The sequence below is a fragment of the Lepidochelys kempii genome, chromosome 2 (genome assembly GCF_965140265.1).
Source record: "Lepidochelys kempii isolate rLepKem1 chromosome 2, rLepKem1.hap2, whole genome shotgun sequence".
Taxonomy (NCBI): Eukaryota; Metazoa; Chordata; order Testudines; family Cheloniidae; genus Lepidochelys; species Lepidochelys kempii.
The window spans coordinates 256,921,848-256,941,715 of NC_133257.1; the positions used below are offsets into that span (position 1 = coordinate 256,921,848).

Sequence of the window (19,868 nt, forward strand, 5' to 3'; positions counted from 1 at the left end):
ATAGCAGAAGAAGAGACTGAACTCCAGAGTGGATGTGGGGTGGAGCAGCAGAGTCTGGAATGCAAAAGAGGCTGATGACAAATTACTGATGAGAGACGGTGAGAAGGATCATCCCCTGAGGAGGAGGAAAACTGAAGCCTAGAATTCTTTATTTTAATTTAATGGTGATTAATGAATAAAGTCCTTCCTTGAACAACGGATTACTGAAGGTGAAGTCTGACTCAGGACTGAGTTACACAGCCAAAAGGGGAAACTGTGGCATGATCCACGGCCTTGGCTGATGACCCTTCCCTTAGAATGGTTGTCAATAGTGTCCTGGGAATTAGTAAAAGGGACCTATGGATTTAATGGAACTAAAAAAGTCCTGTGGCTGTCTCTGTGTGTGGTAGGAAGTTCCTCCTCTCATCTCTGGTGACTGGGCTGCAGTCAGTGTGTTGTCACTGGGAGCACAGTGAATGAGAAGCTGTCTGTGCAGACAGCTCAGAGGAACTCTGCAGGGAGTAGCTCTTGCCACTGTTGGTATGGAGTACACTTCATACTATCTACAGTGAAATAATTGGAAACACTATGGATGATAGTATTGTCTGTTCATTGCCTTATTGTGATAAAAGGAAACGAAGATACAAGGGACTTAAAGGCCCAGTTTCTTTGGAACTCTCATCACTCAGGCAAGTTGGGAGTAATCAAACCATGGAGTAATAAGTTCCGCCTCCCCCTTGTTACTTATACTTTAAAAGAAAGTGACAGAAAAATTTGACATCCCAAATTTGACAGCCCATAGGTCTTGAACTCCTGTGGATTGCAGACCTTCTTGACAAGCTTGTGTAAAAGGAGGAGCCTGTAATACAGTGGCTTAATTAATTTGGTTTTATTGCTTTCTAATTATAGAAAGTTCAAGCTCACACTGTTTTTGGTGATGCCGATCCCAGATTTAATCCACTGACTACCATGATGTCTGCATATATGTGGCACACAGATACTTCATGACAGTATAGATATTACATCTCACTTCCTGTCAGGTCAGACCCTTTTCCTATTTCACAGAAAAGGGGCTGCTGATGGCTACTTGATGGCATTGAATGTATCATATATGTTGCTATCTTTATCCTCTGTACAATCCCCTTAGCCTCTTTTTTGGGACTGGCATGCTGTTGATATCCAGTATATGATACAACAAAGAGAATACAAGAGCACTAGATACAGTTATCACTCCTTACAATGTTGTTGTGTCTTAAGGGGACAATACAAAACCTTAGTGAAAAGTTCTAGAGAAAATAAACACAAGCAAAAATAATTTTTACCCTTCATGATAGCTCTTTAAAATATATATGTTTACTTACGCCATAACAATGACACTGAAATCCAACCAATTCCACGGATCTCGAAGGAAGGTGAATTCATTCAGACACAATCCTCTTGCCAATATTTTTATCAATACTTCAAAAGTGTAAATGGCCGTGAAAGTGTACCTGGGGAGTGAAGTGCCCAAGAAATGTGAGAACATTAGCAATTAATGGAGGAGGGTATGTGGCACATGCAGTTTACTCACTTCGAGCTGTCTCTTTGCCCAAGAACCTGACCTAGTGCCCCCAAATGAAGTTAATAGAAAGGCTCCCATTGATTTCAATGGGTATTGGATCAGCACTTAACTCCTGCAGGCAACTTAAGATATTAGCTGCCAGCAGTCTGCATGTGGCTATCAACATCTGTGTCTGCAGTATACTTGCTTACATGTGATAATTTTTTGTTTGCTAAAATTTTAAAGTGACTCAGGTTGGGCATCCCTAATTTGAGCCACCCCAAATCACTGTCCACTTTTAAATTTTTTGACAATAATCCATCTCTTCACTGGTTCAAAATGTCAAAGTGGCTGCTCAGTGCATTGTATGTTGTTCACTTTGTGTATCTTGTAGCACTTTCTTTAAAGAATGTTGAAAAAAAGGTCACAGAAATACAGCTTTACAGGACTTCAATTTTAAAGGCAGCATTTTCTTTAAAATGGAAACTAGCAGTAAAAGCTCTGCTGGCTTTTCTGAGTGCACTTATCATTTCAGCAAGTTCGAGATCTCCTCAGAGAATTTTAAAGGCATTTGGTATTCAGGAAATATGTTCAGAAATTATTTGACTGCAATGTAGCCCTTTTTACTGAGGGTGGGGGTGGGAAAGGTGTTTGAATTACCATAGCATCTATTACTTTGTCTAAATTCTGACCCCCCCTTGCAGAGAAACTTCTTGATGTACACTGGTTTTCAAATGGAGATATATATTACAATCATACAGTTTTATTCAGATATTATAGTTAGCAAAGTGGATGACCTGGCAGACTGAAGTTATTAATTTAGATCAAGAGATCTGCATCATGCTGCACAAGGGCAGAACCCTGCACCCACAGGGAGATGCACTGACGTTAATGAGATTCATGCAGGCACACGGATCCAACCCCATAGAGCCAGGGCTGCCCAAATAGGGGCAAAGGGGGTAGTTTGACACAGGCCCTCTGTTTGAGAGAGTACCCAAACTGACTGGTGCTACAAACTTGAGTGAGTGGCATTCTGACTCTGCATGCCAGGTGGCAATGCCCAGAGGGAGAGGAGACACTGCTGCAGGGTGAGTGCAGGGCAGGCTCACGCTCCAACCCTCTGTTTCCCACAGCCTCACCTCAGTGGAATTTGTTTGGAAGGATGGGGGGGCTCAGTTTCAGATTTTATCCCAGGCCCCTGAAAACATGCATTCCTGCGCAGAGCTCATTGGAGTACTCAGTATTGCCAACACAGCGTGTTTGAAAATCATGAGTCAGGTCCCAACAAGTCATGTGAGTGTCTTAAAACAAATGTTTAAAGTAATAGGTTTTTTGTGGTTTTTTTGATGTGGATGTTGGGGTTGTTAGGGTTCATGTTTTCAAACTTTGACACTGGGAGGGATAGAAGTTTACACTTTTTTTTTTTTAAATGAAGTTTGAGATTCTCAGGTTTTCACATGACATCAGGAGTTGAAGCTTTAAGAAAAAACATTGAATATTTTGCTATTTGTGATAAAATTGCGAGATCTGGCCAATGCTGAAGAAAAGGCCCCTTATTAACAAAGTTCCACAGGCAAGAAGCATCTGACAGACCATTTTATTAAAGCAAATTGTGTACAAATCAACATTACAGAAATGAATTCAGTAAGGATTTCAAGACCTTATCCTTTCTCTTAGTCAACAATGACATTGATTGGAGACTTGCCTCAGTAAAAAAATGTGTAAAAATTAAGGGAGGACTTTAGGATTTAGAACAATTAAATGTGGACAAAAGATAATGAAAATAACTTAGCACTTTTTTGGCACTAAATGGCTGATTCTGTTTTCATTCACCCCACTGAAAATCCAAAGCGACTCCAAAGACTTACTCTGGATTTATAATACAGCAAATGAAAGCAGAATATGGCCCGATAAATAATTAATTAGAACTAGAGAATTAGGAAAAATAAATTCCTACAGAAATACTTACTCGACATACTTGTTCCATGGAGGAGGTGCGGATGACTTAGACTTCCTAGGAGTCTCAAATATAGCCATGAAGACACAATTGATTAAAATAGTGCACATAATAAAAATAGTGAACAATGTAAGTAACAGGAGTTAAGGTAAAGAACATTACAGTGTAATCGAAACACTCCACTAATACAAAAAATGTTTAAGCCATTGTAGATTTAACATCTGGTTTCAAAATTTTGGACATAATTAACAATTCTATTTGTATGTTATTCATATTGACATCAGACCACAATGAACCCAAGCAACTAAATTGGGACTCCATTGCAATAGGCATTATATGTAAAACTTAATAAGAGACAGTCCCTACCCCAAAAGAACTCAGTCTAAATAAATAAAAACAACGAAGAGTGGGACAAGAGATCTGTTTTTATCCTCCTCTTACATATAGGAAGACAAAGGCCTAGATCCACAATGCTATTAAGGCTTCAGTGGAAATTAGGAGCCTAAACAGCTTTGCGTCTCTGGGCCTAAGTGACTTGACCAGGGTGACAAAGATAGTCGATAGGTGGGAATTGAACCCAGATGTCAATGTCCCACTTCAACGCTTGAGCCACAAAATCATTGTTCCTCACCCAAGAATAGTTTGTTCAAGAAGATATGTGGGAAATGTCACTGCTTGGCACTATTCTCCTTCTACTCTTTTTCTTCCTTTTTACAATTTGTTACACTCATTCGTGGAGTCTTGTCTTAAAATTATATTATAAACTCTTGAGGGCAGAAACTGTGACTTTGTGTTTCTACTACATCTAGCTGGGGCCCTTGGGCAATACTGCTGTACAAGTAATGGAAATAACAATGAATTCCTCATGAAACTCTGAGGTAGGTATTGTATTATGCCCTTTTTACAGATGAAGAAACGAAGATTAAGTGTCTTGTCCGAGGTAACAAAGAAAAAGCCAGGAACAAAATGCAGAGGACTGCTTCTGATAACACTGACACTGATTTTAACACTAGAGTAACTATGGGCTTGACCATGATGATGGTGCAAAGGGTTTGCACTACCGCACACCTGGGATCTGCAACAGCGCTGAGCACTACTCAGTGACCCTGTTGGTGTGGATCCCCACTTGGAACTGAGAGAGTTAGGCACATAGAGTTACCACATAGCAGATGTGATCCACGTACACCCAACTATGGAGGAGTGTGCAGGGGGAAGATGGGGCATGGTGCTATGCACCATGTACATATGCACTTCATAGAATCATAGAATATTAGGGTTGGAAGAGACCTAAGGAGGTCATCTAGTCCAACCTCCTGCTCAAAGCAGGACCAACACCAACTAAATCATCCCAGCCAGGACTTTGTCAAGCTGAGCCTTAAAAACCTCTAAGGATGGAGATTCCACCACCTCCCTAAATAACCCGTTCCAGTGCTTCACCACCCTCCTAGTGAAATTGTGTTTCCTAATATCCAACCTAGACCTCCGCACTGTAACTTGAGACCACTGCTTCTTGTTCTGTCATCTGCTACCACTGAGAACAGCCTAGCTCCATCCTCTTTGGAAGGCTATCAAATCCCCCCTTACTCCTCTCTTCTGCAGATTAAATAATCCCAGTTCCCTCAGCTTCTCCTTGTAAGTCATGTGCCCCAGCCCCCTAATCATTTTCGATGCTCTCCGCTGGACTCTCTCCCATTTGTCCGCATCCCTTCTGTAGTGGGGGGACCAAAACTGGACACAATACTCCTGGTGTGGCCTCACCAGTGCTGAATAGAGGGAAATAATCACTTCCCTTGATCTGCTGACAATGCTCCTACTAATACAGCCCAATATGCTGTTGGCCTTCTTGGCAACAAGGGCATACTTCTGACTCATATGCAGGAAGCAGTGGGGGTGTATAAAAGATTCCCTCCCTCCCCTACCTCCAATATTCTACTACATCTACTAGCTGCAATTGTAGGAGCCATCCTCACAGACAGGGACCTCAAGAGACCCATCAGCTGCACCATGGACCTGAACACAGGCAGACCTACTGGAGAAGGGGATGTCTGAACTAGGCTGGTCAGCCCATGTGACCCCAAACTCAGCATGCTAGAGAGGAGATCCTCAACAGAATCACCCTCTCTGCACTGTTGCTGAGCCATGTGCACCACCTCTTCTCTGAGGCCTGTTTACTGCAGCAAGAGTGAGCTTAAGATCACATGCAGCTCTGCAAGATATGCAGGACACCCTTGCAGGGCTCTGCATGACTGGTAGTACTTAGATCTCCACAGTGGCTGGATCAAGCCCTTGGGTCTGATTCACCACTGTGATACTCCAGTTTTACTTCAGCATAACTTTGCCATCTAAAACTGGTGAAACACCACAGTGAACCAAGCCCATTGACTTTAACGGCATTAATCACGGGTATAAGTGAGATCAGAATTAGGCCCTCTATTACTTGGTTTCCATCCTTCCTCCCTGTAGGTCAATCCCTGTACACTTCCTGTTTCATATACTAGTAACAGTCGTTTCTAAAATAATTCACAATTATCTGAAACAGGTGCACTATTGCTTTTAGAAACAGGCTAGATCCAGGATATGTTCTAAATATGACACACTCAGTATTACACCCATATTATCTCATACCCATTATAAAAAAACTAGAATAAGTGAAACCACCTGAAAGGATATGAATGTACCAAAATTTTAATCACTGCTCTTCTGATCGGATGAAAAGGGCTAAGTATACATAAGGCATGTGTGGCAGTAAATCGGAAGAGTGTTTTCCTTTTGTTCAGTACCATAAATGTCTTTAAGAAAAAAAACAGAGATAATCTTAATTAATGAAACTTCTCCAGAAAGTGAACTGTGGACATTGAAGGGTTGTATTGCTGGCAGAATTGCAAATAATTTGGGGGAAAGATAGATGGTTGACTTGCTTTTTGTTTGTCTATATTGAAAGATTCCTTGTAATTCTTGTTTGTTACCTTTTTTGATTCATTATATATTTGAACCACACATTTTTAAAGTTTCTGTAAAGAATACTGTGTACTCTGGAGAACACTATTCATGTCCCTTTTTAAAGGTAAATTTAGGCAATTAATTACTGAACTGGAATTTCTCACTATGAAACTTCTTCCTTTTGCCCTGATCCCACAAAGTGTGCATAGAAGTCATTTTACTCATGTCAGCATTCTCATTAAAGTAAATGGAGTTATTCATGCGAGTCACATTTATATATATATATATAAAATTTGAGAGCATTTTGGAGGATCAGGGCCTTTATTTGCTGAAGTACTGACTCAGCATTCATTAATATTGACCAGAGCTGGTCAGGAATTTTTCAACAAACCAATTTTTCATTGAAAAATGTGGATCTGTCAAACCTGAAACTTTTCCCATGCAAAGAGTTGTTTCAACAAAACTTTAATTTGGAAAGTGTCTCAGGTCCAGGGTGGAATTTCCCCCTCCTCCTCTCTAGCTTTGAGTAGAATGTCCTAACAATGCATCTACAGTCAGCCTGCCTCCCTTGCTCACTCACTCCTGATGGAGCTGTTCCACTTTGTAGAAATAATTAAATAGTATCTGGGCTAAAGGTAGACTGACTTTATTGCCCAGTGGTCATGGCACCCATCTGGAATGCATGAGACATGGACACAAGTCTCAGTACCAATGATATTTAATTATTTAAACAAAGAGAATTAGAGCAAGCCATCCTAGTATAGCCAATAGTCTGGGGGTTAGGAAACGCACCCTAGCCAATCGCCTGGGGTCTGAGAGAGCTGGGTTCATGTTTTAAAAGCTAAAATATATTCTAGAAATCATTTTGTACTTGGAAGAACTGGTGGTTTTGAAAAAAAATGTATACTTAGGGGCAGTATTTCCTTATTACAATGTGTAACATAGGAAAACAGACTGTATTAAGTGGTTCTGATTATTAACAGCCTATAGAGAGAGAAGCTGCATGTAATGGGGTGGCTTTGATTCAGCCCACATATAGGTCTAATAAGCTTGAAGATACTTTAGATAAAATCCAATAACTCTGTTTTCACTCATCATGCAGCAATAGATTTTTATATTCTCTGTCCTATGTTATATTCAGTGTGGGTGACATTCATCCTTGTGTAGAGGGGTAACATATACCTCCTAAATCCCACTTAAACGCTATTTGGAGGGCTTAAGCAGGATGTAAATCAGGGGTGGCCACATCCGGCCCATCAGACCTTTTAATCCGGCCCTCAGTTCCAGCCAGGGAGTGGGGTCGGGGGTTTGCCCCGCTCCACATCGCTCCCAGGAAGCAGCCTGCCTGACTACCCTCTGGCTCCTACATAGTATGCAGAGGCGCAGCCAGGCAGCTCTGCGCACTGCCCCATCGACAAGCACCGCCCTCCACAGCTCCCATTGGCCAGGAATGGCACCTGCGGACAGGGCAGTGTGCAGGGCCACCTGGCTGTGCCTCCGCATAGAAGCCGGAGGGGGGACATGCTTCCAGGAGCTGCTTGAAGTAAGTGTCGCCCGGAGCCTGCACCCCTGAGTCCCCCTCACCCCCAATCCCCTGACACAGCCCTGATCCCCCTCCCACCCTCTGAACCCCTTGGTTCCAGCCCAGAGCACCCTCCTGCACCCCAAACCGCTCACCCCGGCCCCACCCCAGAGCCCACACCCCTCGCTGGAGCCCTCACACACACCCCTGTTCACCAAACCCCTGCCCCAGCCCTGATCGCCCCTCCCACTCTCTGAACCCCTCGGTTCCAGCCTGGAACACCCTCCTGCACCCCAAACCCCTCATCCCCCTGCCCCCACCCCCAGCCAGAGCCCGCATGCTCCCCCACACCCCAACACTCCACCCCAGCCCGGAGCCCCCTCCCGCACCCTCAAATCCTTGTTTCTGGCTCCATCCCAGAGCTCGCATCCCCAGCCGGAACCCTCATCCCCTCCTGCACCCCTGCCCCCAATTTTGTGAGCATTCATGGCCCGCCATACAATTTCCATACCCCGATATGGCCCTCGGGCTAAAAAGTTTGCCCACCCCTGTTGTAAATGGTGCACATGCCTCATGCTGATGAATTTCACTCTCTATGATTAGTAGAGTTTAAAACTAAGGTTTTATTACATGATCACTTAGTGATCAAAGTATGATGTCTTTTTCATTATAACTTGATTGAATACAACTGTCTTAATATAATCATTCAAAGAAAGCACTGACAAATTTATCTCTCTGACTCCTAAACCAGAAAAGGCTCCCTACTGACAAATGATCAAGGAGGGATGAAATCAGATTCCTCGGCATAAGCTGTCTCTAACCTTGTGATCATTGTAATAAGGATCAAGATCCTCCAGTGGTTTCCCAACAAGCTCCTGAGGAGGATTGCCATAGAGAGTAGGCAGCTTTTGGAAAACCTGCAAGTCAAGTTGGGGACGAGGTTTCTCTTTAGGTTGGTGGTCTTTGAAATTCTTGTAGGCAGCAATTCGCTTCTCAATAGCAGCCAAAGATTCACGAGTGAACTGGCGGAAGTGGTTAGAACACGGTAGTGAAAAGTCAGCCATATTTTCATCCTTTTCCTCCTGTAGTAGATTTTACTCCTAGTAGTGGAAATAACTAAAAAGAAGCATCAACATAAGTGACTACCAAAAAGGTAAGCTGTCAAAGACAAACCATCTCATTTAGCTTTCCAATTGTCTTATAAGTGTTCCCCGTTTTGTAGCAGTCAGCCTGAGAGAAATTGCACTATATTCCTAAAAGATAAGTTACAGGGTTTTATTTTTAGATTACATGTAACTGACAGGATTTAGGTATATATTATAGATGAAATGATGTTGTGGGTGATCAGACTAATTTTCCAGAGATCTAGGAATGATCAACCACATCTATGAGCTCCTCCTAATATATTTTTCTTCCTTTAAACTTTCAACATACCCTACAGGCCTTGCATCTCAGCCACAGTCCATCCAGCCAAGGAGGACTAAACATTATTTTTCTTGAAATCTGTCAGTTACGTTCTCTAGAATCTTTACTGATACGTGCTGCAAAGAGCTCCCTGCTAGGATTAAAGGCATAGCCTCCATGGTACTTGTAACTCTTACAACCTTGAGAAGTAACAGAAAAGGAAAAGAAAGGAAGTCTTATACATCTAACTTAAAAGTACCTGGATACTTTAAAAATGTAAAATACATTACACCTAGAATTATCCAGTGATCTTAACATGGAAACAAAGTAACCAAATTGAACAGCATTATTTACTGTTCACACTTACTCATTAGTAGACCTATACATTTTGTGCAGTGTACTTAACATGCTAAGCACATGCCACATCAATAGCTAAAAGCACATATTACAAAACAATTGAGGAACACACACTGTTCAAGAACACCCACAACTCCACAAAAATAGACACCCTCTCCACTCTGCTCAGACCCACAAAGAAACCCTGGATGAATATTTAGGCTGTGCAAGATGCCCTGAAGGGATGCAGCATAACAGTACACAGGAAATGAATAATTTTCTTCCAAGTGCTATAGCTATGGGGGTTACCAATAATAACAACATCTACCAACAGTTAAGAAAGCATTTGAAACAATGCAGCATCTCCGATATCATTGTGTGGTAACTACAGCAAGACCAATTATCCAAAAATAACCAAAAAACTCCAAAATGCCCCCTCCCAGATAAAATAACTTGTCTTTTTTTTACAAAAGTCAAAGTTCCTATGTAAGAAAATCCATTTTAATCATTGCAAATACTAGAAAGCTAATAGGTTTATTTTCCAGCAGCAATGACCAGATAGGAATATGATGTTACAAACTAAAGAGCACACTCTATTACAATTACAATAACATTTTCAGTGTTGTCAAACAATGATTGCATTTTTTCATGCCATTTTCTAGTTATTACCCACCACCACCAAAAGTCAGACTCTCCAACGAAGGGACAGCCAAGCAGTCCCACGTTTATGGTATGGAGAACTGAGTCACAGCTTGCTGGGTACCACTACCTCACACTGAACTTTGTGACAAATGCTATATGGAAATTTTTCACAAGTACTTATCCTGGAGTTGATTACAACCTGTAGGGTGATATTAATGTTCTGATACAGGATCATAAAGCTGCTGCACAATGGTGTGAAGAACTGCTACTGCCAGATAACCCTCGGTTTTAGCCTTGGTCTACACTGTACAGAATGTCTCCAAAAACCACACATTCAGATCACATGGCTTTCTTTTATTTACAACAAACCACTTTGTAAATTATTCTATTGTTTGTTTCTTTAAAGCCATTGTTTCCTTTTCCCATATAGCCTCTTGACGGTACCTGTGTTTGAGAGATGAAAATTCACAAGACCCACTCTGTGTATCCTGACAGGTTTCAGAGTAGCAGCCATGTTAGTCTGTATTCGCAAAAAGAAAAGGAGTACTTGTAGCACCTTAGAGACTAACCAATTTATTTTTATTTCCTCAATTTTATTTCATCGGATGCATCCGATGAAGTGAGCTGTAGCTCACGAAAGCTTATGCTCAAATAAATTGGTTAGTCTCTAAGGTGTAGTCTCTAAGGTGCCACAAGTACTCCTTTTCTTTCTGTGTATCCTGTTTTCCTATATTTATTGGACAAAGTTCAGTCCTAGTGTAAGCAGATCCAACTCCTACTGAAGTTAATAGGAACTTAGGTCCACTTATGCCAATGGTGAATTCAGCCCATATTCCTAACCTGCATATTTGTTAATTCTACATTCTTTTCTTGTTTCTTTTTCTCCATTAAGTCTACCAAAAAGAGTAGCAAATCTGATTTCTTGTAAAGGAGATAACAGGTTCCTTTCTTGAAGCTCTATTGCCTGGCAGTTCCCTCTTGCTGTCCCCTCCCTCCAATCTGATTCCATTTCCCCCAGATGGATGGACAGCAAAGGTCTGGCATTCTATGAACTAACAGTCAGAGCCCAACTGCCAAACTGCAGTTGCCATGGAACCAGTTGATACCAGTGTTCTATCTCCGTCTCCTGTAAAACGGTTATACAAAGCAAAAATGTAAAGGCAACCTAAGCTGTCAGCACAGAGTAGGGACTGCTGAGGGAAAAGAGGGTATATTCAGCTTTTCTACCTATGTTCAGCTATCCTTGCAACATCAATTTTGACTTTCCAGGCACTTAAAAAACAAAAAGAAAAAGAAAACAAACACTACAAGAAATAAAGATAAATCAGAAAGCATAGTAAAACTAGTTAAAACATATGTAACACAAAATATTATATGTACACCCCCTTTGTCAATACTGGTTATGTAAAACTAAAGACATTTTGAGGTACTGTTCTTATAAAAGCTAAAATTGAAAGCTCTTAACTCACTGTGCCTCTGAGGCATGAACCAATAGCACACAATGCACATATTGTTATGGGTTTTTGCTTAATTAGGTTATGCGAGCAAAGAGTCAACAAGCAAGATAAAAGTAATGCAATCTTCTATCCACAGAGGGTAACATTTTCAAAAGTGCCTAAGTGATTACAGAGCCTAATTTCCATTTTCAAAAGTGAAGTGGGAAGAGCATCTGTACTAGTCCATGCTATAGCATTCTGCCTCACAGCAATATGGGAATAATCAGAGAGCTGTCAATCAGAAATCAGTAAAACACATCTTACCCCAATGAGCAGTAGTAATAGTTCACTGCTGGCAATATTGTTATACAGCTCTGTGGCCGAGGTAGATGTAGGTTGCTTGAGCTCTGAAACTCAAATATAAATAATGTGGCCATAATCCTATTATTATAGTTGGAGATTTTAGCAAAACTAGACCCAGTTCTTCATAAATCATCTCCATCTCTGCATAGAAACAATAACACTTCATACATACATGGCTGTGTAAGTGCATGGCCATCCCTCCTTGTCAGTCTCTGAGGGAGGCCATGCCCACTCGCTGTCATGTGCCTGCAAAGGTGAGCTTGAAAGGAGGAATTAGCTACACCTAATGTTCCGGTCCTCCGGCCAGGCAGAACAGTACACCAGCCAATAGTTAGTAGGCCCTAACCTGTAATCAGGGCAGAGCGACTCAGCAGTCTATGAACCCCAGGCTCAGTCAAGGGTCCGGCACCCAGCAAGCTGCCTCGGGCACTGGCTGGGGTCTGGCACCCAGCAAGCTGCGTCGGGCACTGGCCGGGGTCCGGCACCCAGCAAACAAACTAGGGGCTCAGTCAGGTATGAACGCCACCCCTGTCTGTCGTCCTGGCTCTGGTGGGTGACAGACAAACACAGGCCTCTTAGCCTATGGAGGGGGAGTAATGCCACCCCAGGGGTGGGATGGAAGGGGGGGACAAGGGCCCATCCAACTCCTCCACATCCCAGCCCAGGGCCCTTACAGAGGCAGAGTGGTCTGCCACTGGGTCAGTGGGGATCCGCCCGCAACACGCTGACCTGGTCTCAGGCCACTTCCCAACCAGACAGTTGCCTGGTTTCCCTGGGCTGCTTCCCATTCCCGCTCAGGTGTACCTGCATCCGTCATCTCGGGGAGCTCTGGCCAGTCTGCAGGAAGCAGCCCCAGGAGCTCCTTGGCGTCTCGGTCAGGCGGGTGCCAGGGGAGATCTGGCCAGTCCTCAGGCGGTGAGCCCCAGCAGCACCTCAGCACCTTGGTTGGCCAGCACTCCTGGGAACTCGAGCCAGTTCGCAGGAGGCAGCCCTGGCAGCTCCTCTGTGGGCTCCTGCAGCAGGCGGGATGCATCTGCCTCCTGTGGTGATGCTAGCCCAACTGAACTACAGGGTCCGACTTTTGTACTTCCCCTTCCCGTCCTGTCCTTCCAGCGAGGCAGACGTGACTTTCCTGACTCGGCCCAGCAGGGGGCATGTTGCGTTCCCACTTGTCAGTTTCTGAGAGAGGCTACGCCCCCTCGCTGCAGGCTGATTTAGGCTTCTGAAATGTGTGGAGATTGGGAAATCCTACAGCCAGAGACCAGATTTTTTTTTCCCTGAAGCTCATTCAACATATTCAAGATTGGATTATTTCTTAATAGCACAAGGACTTGACAAATTCTGTCACTGATTGTGGCATTGGTACTATTACTATATCTCACAAGGCTCCCGTATATACGTCTTTTAGGCTCCCAGGCAGGGTATGAACACCCAACTATGCAGTGGATATAGATTAACATGATTTGCTGGGGAAGATTCAACATGGCTTCTATAAAGGGAAATCATGGAAGGTTCTCTCATGGATCAGTAACTGATTAAAAGATAGGAAACAAAGGGTAGAAATAAATGGTCCGTTGTCATAATGGAGAGAAGTAAATAGTGGTGTCCCCTAAGGGTCTGTACTAGGATCAGTGCTGTGCAATATATTCATAAATAATCTGGAAAAGGGGGTAAACAGTGAGGTGGAAAAATTTTCAGGTGATGCAAAATTACTCAAAATAGTTAAATTCAAAGCAAACTGCAAAGAGTTACAAAGGGATCTCCCAAAACAGGGTGACCCAGCAACAAAATGGCAGGTGAAATTCATAAAATTCAAATTGATAAATGCAGAGTAATGCACATTGGAAAACATAATCCCAACTATTCATACAAAATTATAGGGTCTAAATTATCTCTCAAGAAATAGATCTTGGTGCCATTGTAGATAGTTCTCTGAAAATATCCATTGAATGTGCAGCAGCAGTCAAAAAAGCTAACAGAATATTAGGAACCGTTAGGAAAGGGACAGATAATAAGACAGAAAATATCATAATGCATCTATATAAATCCATGGTACGTCCACACCTTGAATACTGCATGCAGATCTGGTCACCGCATCTCAAGAAACATACAGTAGAATTGGAAACGGTACAAAGAAGGGCAACAAAAATGATTAGGGGTATGGAGCAGCTTCCATAAGAGGAGAGATTAAAAAGTTGGGGACTAAAAGTTGGAAAAAGAGACAACTATGCGGGGATATGAGAGAGGTTTATAAAATCTTGACTGGTGTGGAGAAAGTGAATAAGGAAATGTTATTTACTCCTTCACATAGAAGAACTAGGGGTCACTCAATGAAATTAATAGGCAGCAGGTTTAAAACAAACGTAAAGAACTACTTTTTCACAAAACGCACTATCAACCTGTGGAGCTCATTGCCAAGGAATGTTGTGAAGGCCAAAACAATAACAGAGTTCAAAAAAGAACTAGGTAAGTTCATGGAAGATAGGTCCATCAATGACTATTAGCCAGGATGGGCAAGAATGCAACCCCATGATCTGAGTGTCCCTAACCTGTTTGCCAGAATCTGGGAATGGATGACAGGAGATGGATCACTCGATGATTGCCTGTTTTGTTCATTGGCCATTGTTGGAAGATAGGATATTTGGCTAGATGGACCATTGATCTGAACCACTATGGCCTTTCTTATGTTCTTAAGAGGTGGAGACTGAATACCTATTTACTGTTTGATATATTTGTAACCCTTCTGCCCGTCAGAGTTGGCAGCAACAAGGGCCGGGTTCAGTATCTAGGGGTTCCATTCCAATATACAATGCAAAACCGGCTTGAGCCCGCACCCAGTGACCTGGGACAAATATATACCACTCCCGCAGGGCGCCTCTAAGAGGCAATACTTCCCCTCTCGCAAGCACAGTCTGAGTGTAGCAAAAGCCTTTTAATATCACAGAGAAACAATGTGGCATTATGTTGGGGAAACACCACCAAGAGGATTCACAACACAACCCATGAGCAAAAAAACCCGACCCCAAGCAATTTGGGGCATGTCCTTTCCCTTTGGTTCTTGAGTCCAGCAACCCAAAGACACCCAAAGTCCAACAACCCAAAAGTCTCTGTCCCTGGTCAGGGCAGCACCAGAGCTCGAAAATATCTGCAGAGTTTTACCTCCCACCTGGGTGGGGGGTGTCAAGGCTGGGATTTCTTCCTGGAGCTCTAGGAAAAAACAGAGTTAATAAGACACATGCACCTCTAAATATACTACCAAGTATATAAAGACTAAAAATATTTTTCACATCTCAAACACAGTTTTAACCAGTTGATTCTGGGAAACTTTCACAGGAGAGTGCATCAGCCACTTTGTTAGAAGCTCCTGAGGTGTGTTGGATGTAAAAATCAAAATCTTGGAGAGCTTAACTCCACCAAATAAGTTTTTTGTTATTTCCCGTGGCGGTATGAAGCCACTGTAGCGCAGCATGGTCGGTTTGCAGGTGGAAACACCGTCCCCGAACATATGGGCGTAGCTTTTCCAGAGCGTAGACAATGGCGTAACATTCTTTTTCACTGACTGACGAGTTGCTTTCCCTCTCAGACAGCTTCTTGCTGAGAAACACTACAGGATGGAATTCTTGATCCGGTCCTTCCTGCATTAAAACTGCTCCCACACCATGTTCGGACGCATCTGTGGTTACTAGGAACGGTTTGTCAAAGTCTGGGGCACTTAGCACAGGGTCAGACATGAGTGTCGCTTTAAGCTGGTTAAAGGCTTTCTGACACTCTTCGGTCCACTGAACAGCATTTGGCTGTTTCTTTTTGGTTAGGTCTGTCAGTGGGGCGGCGATTTGGCTGTAGTGCGGTACAAATTATCTGTAATAACCGGCCAAGCCTAAGAAGGATTGAACCTGTTTCTTTGACTTTGGGACAGGCCACTTTTGGATAGCATCCACTTTGGCCTGTAGGGGGTTGATAGTTCCTTGACCCACCTGGTTTTCAAGGTAAGTCACTCTGTTTAGGCCTATTTGACATTTTTTAGCCTTAACAGTTAGTCCTGCCTCCCTTATGCGCTCGAAGACTTTTTGTAGATGTTCCAGGTGTTCTGCCCAGGAATCCGAAAATATGGCCACATCGTCAAGGTAGGCGACTGCATATTCTCCTAATCCCGCTAGGAGACCATCTACAACTCTTTGGAAGGTGGCGGGTGCATTTCACAGCCCGAAAGAGAGTACATTAAATTCATACAGCCCAACATGCGTGGTGAAGGCTGACCTTTCCCTGGCGGATTCATCTAGCGGTACCTGCCAGTACCCCTTGGTTAAGTCTAAGGTAGATATGAACTGGGCCTGTCCCAGTTTCTCTAATAGTTCATCTGTGCACGGCATTGGATAGTTGTCGGGGCAAGTTACAGCATTTAGCTTACGGTAGTCCACGCAAAAACATATCTCCCCATCTGGTTTGGGAACTAGAACTACTGGAGATGCCCATGCACTGCCAGAGGGGCGGATTACCCCCATCTGTAACATATCCTGGAACTCCCGGTCTATAGCAGTTTTAGCTTGAGGAGACACCGGTAAGGTTGGACCCTAATTGGGCGAGCATTACCTGTGTCAATGGAGTGGTATGCCCGTTCAGTCAGTCCTGGGGTAGCTAGTGCACAGCTCCTGGATCTGCTGTCGCTGCATACGCCCAAGGGTCATGGAGAGGTTCACCTCTTCCACGCCACCAGCACTTTTCCCTTTGTAGTAGACACCTTCAGGCCACTCAGTGTCATCTCCTCTCTGGGCTGTAAACTGACAAACATTTAATTCTCTGGAATAAAAGGGCTTTAGATAATATGGTATACCTTAAGCTTTCGGTTGGAGGTGGGGAATGCTATGAGATAATTAACAGCTCCTAGATGTTCCTGGACCATGAATCGCCCTTCCCACGACGCTTCCAATTTATGGGCCTGGAGCGCCTTTAAGACCATGACCTGGTCCCCTACTTTGAAGGAACGCTCTCTGGCATGTTTATCATACCAGTCTTTTTGCTCTTTTTGAGCATCCTGTAGGTTTTATTTAGGAAGGGCTAGAGAGGTTCGGAGAGTGTTTTGTAGGTTGGTTACAAAGTCCAGAATGTAAGTTCCTGGAGAAGGTGTAAATCCCTCCCATGGCTGCTTCACCAACTGTAATGGCCCCTTAGCCTCGCGGCCAGATACAAGTTCAAATGGTGAAAACCCTAAACTAGGATGTGGTACAGCTCTGTAGGCAAAGAGCAACTGCTGCAACACTAGGTCCCAATAATTGGAGTGCTCATTATCGAATTTACATATCATGGCCCCCAAACTTCCATTAAACTTCTCCACCATGCCATTTGTTTGATGGTGGTAAGGAGTGGCAACCAAGCAATTTACTCCATGAGCTTCCCAAAGGCTTTCCATAGTGCCTGCCAGGAAATTAGTTCCTGCATCTGTGAGGATGTCGGAGGGCCAGCCTACCCTGGCAAAAATGTCTGCTAGTGCCTGGCACACACTTTTAGCCCTGGTGTTGCTTAGAGCTACTGCTTCCGGCCATCGGGTGGCAAAATCCATGAAAGTCAGTATGTACTGCTTTCCTCTGGGTGTCTTTTTTGGAAAAGGACCCAGAATATCCACAGCTACTCGCTGAAATGGAACCTCAATGATGGGGAGTGGCTGGAGAGGGGCTTTGACCTGCTCTTGGGGTTTTCCCACTCTTTGGCATACCTCACAAGACCAGACATAGGTAGAAACATCCTTGCCCATTCCCTCCCAGTGGAATGACCTCCCCAAATGGTCTTTGGTCCTGTTCACCCCAGCATGGCCACTAGGATGATCGTGGGCTAAGCTCAAGAGCTTGGCCCAGTACTTAGTTGGAACTACCAACTAACTCTGAGGATGCCAGTTTTCGTGGTGTCCATCAGAAAGAGTTTCCTTGTATAAAAGTCCTCTTTCTACAACAAACCTGGATCAATTAGAAGGGCTGAGAGGCGGTGGGTTGCTCCATGCCTCCAACCATGCTTTTTGGAGGCTTTCATCTGCTTCCTGTTCGGTCTGGAACTGTTCCCCTGATGCTGGAGACATCAGTTCCTCATTGGATTGTGGACCTAGGCTTGGTCCCTCTGGAAGCGATGTAGGGGATGGGGCTGTTTCCGTTGACTGTGAACCGCTCTCTGCTGGTGCACTATGTTGGGATTCAGGATCCGGCTGAGCCTCTTGTGCAGGGTTATCAGCTGCTGCCGGTTCAGGTTCGGTGGGGCCCTCTGGTGTTGTGGTTGCAAGTACTGGGTTCAGTGCTGGCAATGGGTCTGGTGCTGGTTGTTCCACCGGTTCCTGTTCTGGGACTGGCTCTGTCTGGGTCTCTGGGACTGCATCCACTACTGCTGTTGCAGACATGGACCCGGACCCCAGGCCAATCACCTCTGACCGGGTCCTGGTAGAAATTTCCAGAACAGAGCTAGGCATGACGGCTGACGGCTGGTTTAGCCTGGCTGCGGGTGACCATTCCCATCCTCTTGGCTGACTTCAGGTGATTGGCCAAGTCTTCCTCCAACAGCATGGGGATGGGATAATCATCATAGACTGCAAAAGTCCACGTTCCTGACCAGCCCTTGTACTGGACAGGCAACTTGGCAGTAGGCAAATTGAAAGAGTTGGACTTGAAGGGTGAATCGTCACTTGGATCTCTGGGTCGATTAAATTGGGGTCCACTAAGGAAGCATGGATAGCCAACACTTGTGCTCCAGTGTCCCTCCACACGATGACCTTCTTCCCACCCACACTCACAGTTTCCCTCCGCTCTGAGGGTATCTGGGAGGTATCTGGGCCTGAGGACCTCTGGTGTGATTCTGGTGCAATGAACTGTAATCTGTTGGGGTTCTTGGGGCAGTTGGCCTTTACGTGCCCCAGCTCGTTACATTTAAAACATCGTCCAGCTGACGGGTCACTGGGGCGAGGTGGGTTGCTGGAGAACAGTGTGGAGGGACAATAAGGTGTCTGGAGGGTTCCTTGTGGGGTAGTTGGGGCCTTGGGCTGCCCCCGGTAGTAGGGTATGGTCTGTGATTGTCCCTTCTGGTATCCGCTCCAACTGCGACCAGGTTTTTTCTTTTCTGCCACCTCCACCCATTTGGCTCCAATCTCCCCCGCCTTGATTACAGTTTTGGACTTCCCATCTAGGATGTATCTTTCTATTTCCTCAGGAACACCCTCTAAGAACTGCTCCATTTGCATTAGGAAGGGCAAATCTTCTGGAGATTTAACACTTGCTCCTGATATCCAGGCATCCCAATGTTTCACAATGTGGTAGGCATGTCGGGTAAATTACACGTCTGGTTTCCACCTTAGGGCTCTGAACCACCGACGGGAATGCTCGGGTGTTAGCCCCATTCTGACTCTCGCCTTGATTTTAAACAGTTCATACTGGTTCATGTGTTCCTTAGGCATTTCAGCCGCCACCTCAGCTAAGGGTCTACTGAGCTGCGGCCTCAGCTCTACCATGTATTGGTCTGTAGAGATGCTGTACCCAAGGCAGGCCCTTTCAAAGTTTTCTAAGAAGGCCTCGGTATCATCACCTGCCTTGTAGGTGGGGAACTTTCTGGGATGGGAAGTGGTACCTGGAGAAGGATTGCTAGGGTTTGTTGGTATATTCTGCTGAGCCTTTGCCTTTTTCCTTCTCCTCTTCCACATGCTTCCTCTCTTTTTCCTTCTCCTCTTCCACATGCTTCCTCTCTTTTTCCTTCTCCTCCATTTTCATCCGCATGAGTTCT

At 44.2% G+C, this 19,868-nt stretch overlaps 1 protein-coding gene across 1 annotated transcript in view; it reads right to left on the bottom strand.

The window, feature by feature from the left end:
* The window catches only part of LOC140907821 (sodium channel protein type 5 subunit alpha-like), a 186,195-nt gene that overhangs the window by 96,674 nt on the left and 69,653 nt on the right, over positions 1-19,868 (bottom strand). The window contains exons 3-6 of the mRNA XM_073334668.1: positions 8,760-9,054; positions 6,147-6,265; positions 3,525-3,605; positions 1,341-1,469 (exon numbers count right to left, since the gene is read on the bottom strand). Coding sequence (XP_073190769.1) covers positions 1,341-1,469; positions 3,525-3,605; positions 6,147-6,265; positions 8,760-9,002 — 572 coding nt within the window. The 5' untranslated portion in view covers positions 9,003-9,054. The remainder of the gene's footprint in view (positions 1-1,340; positions 1,470-3,524; positions 3,606-6,146; positions 6,266-8,759; positions 9,055-19,868) is intronic.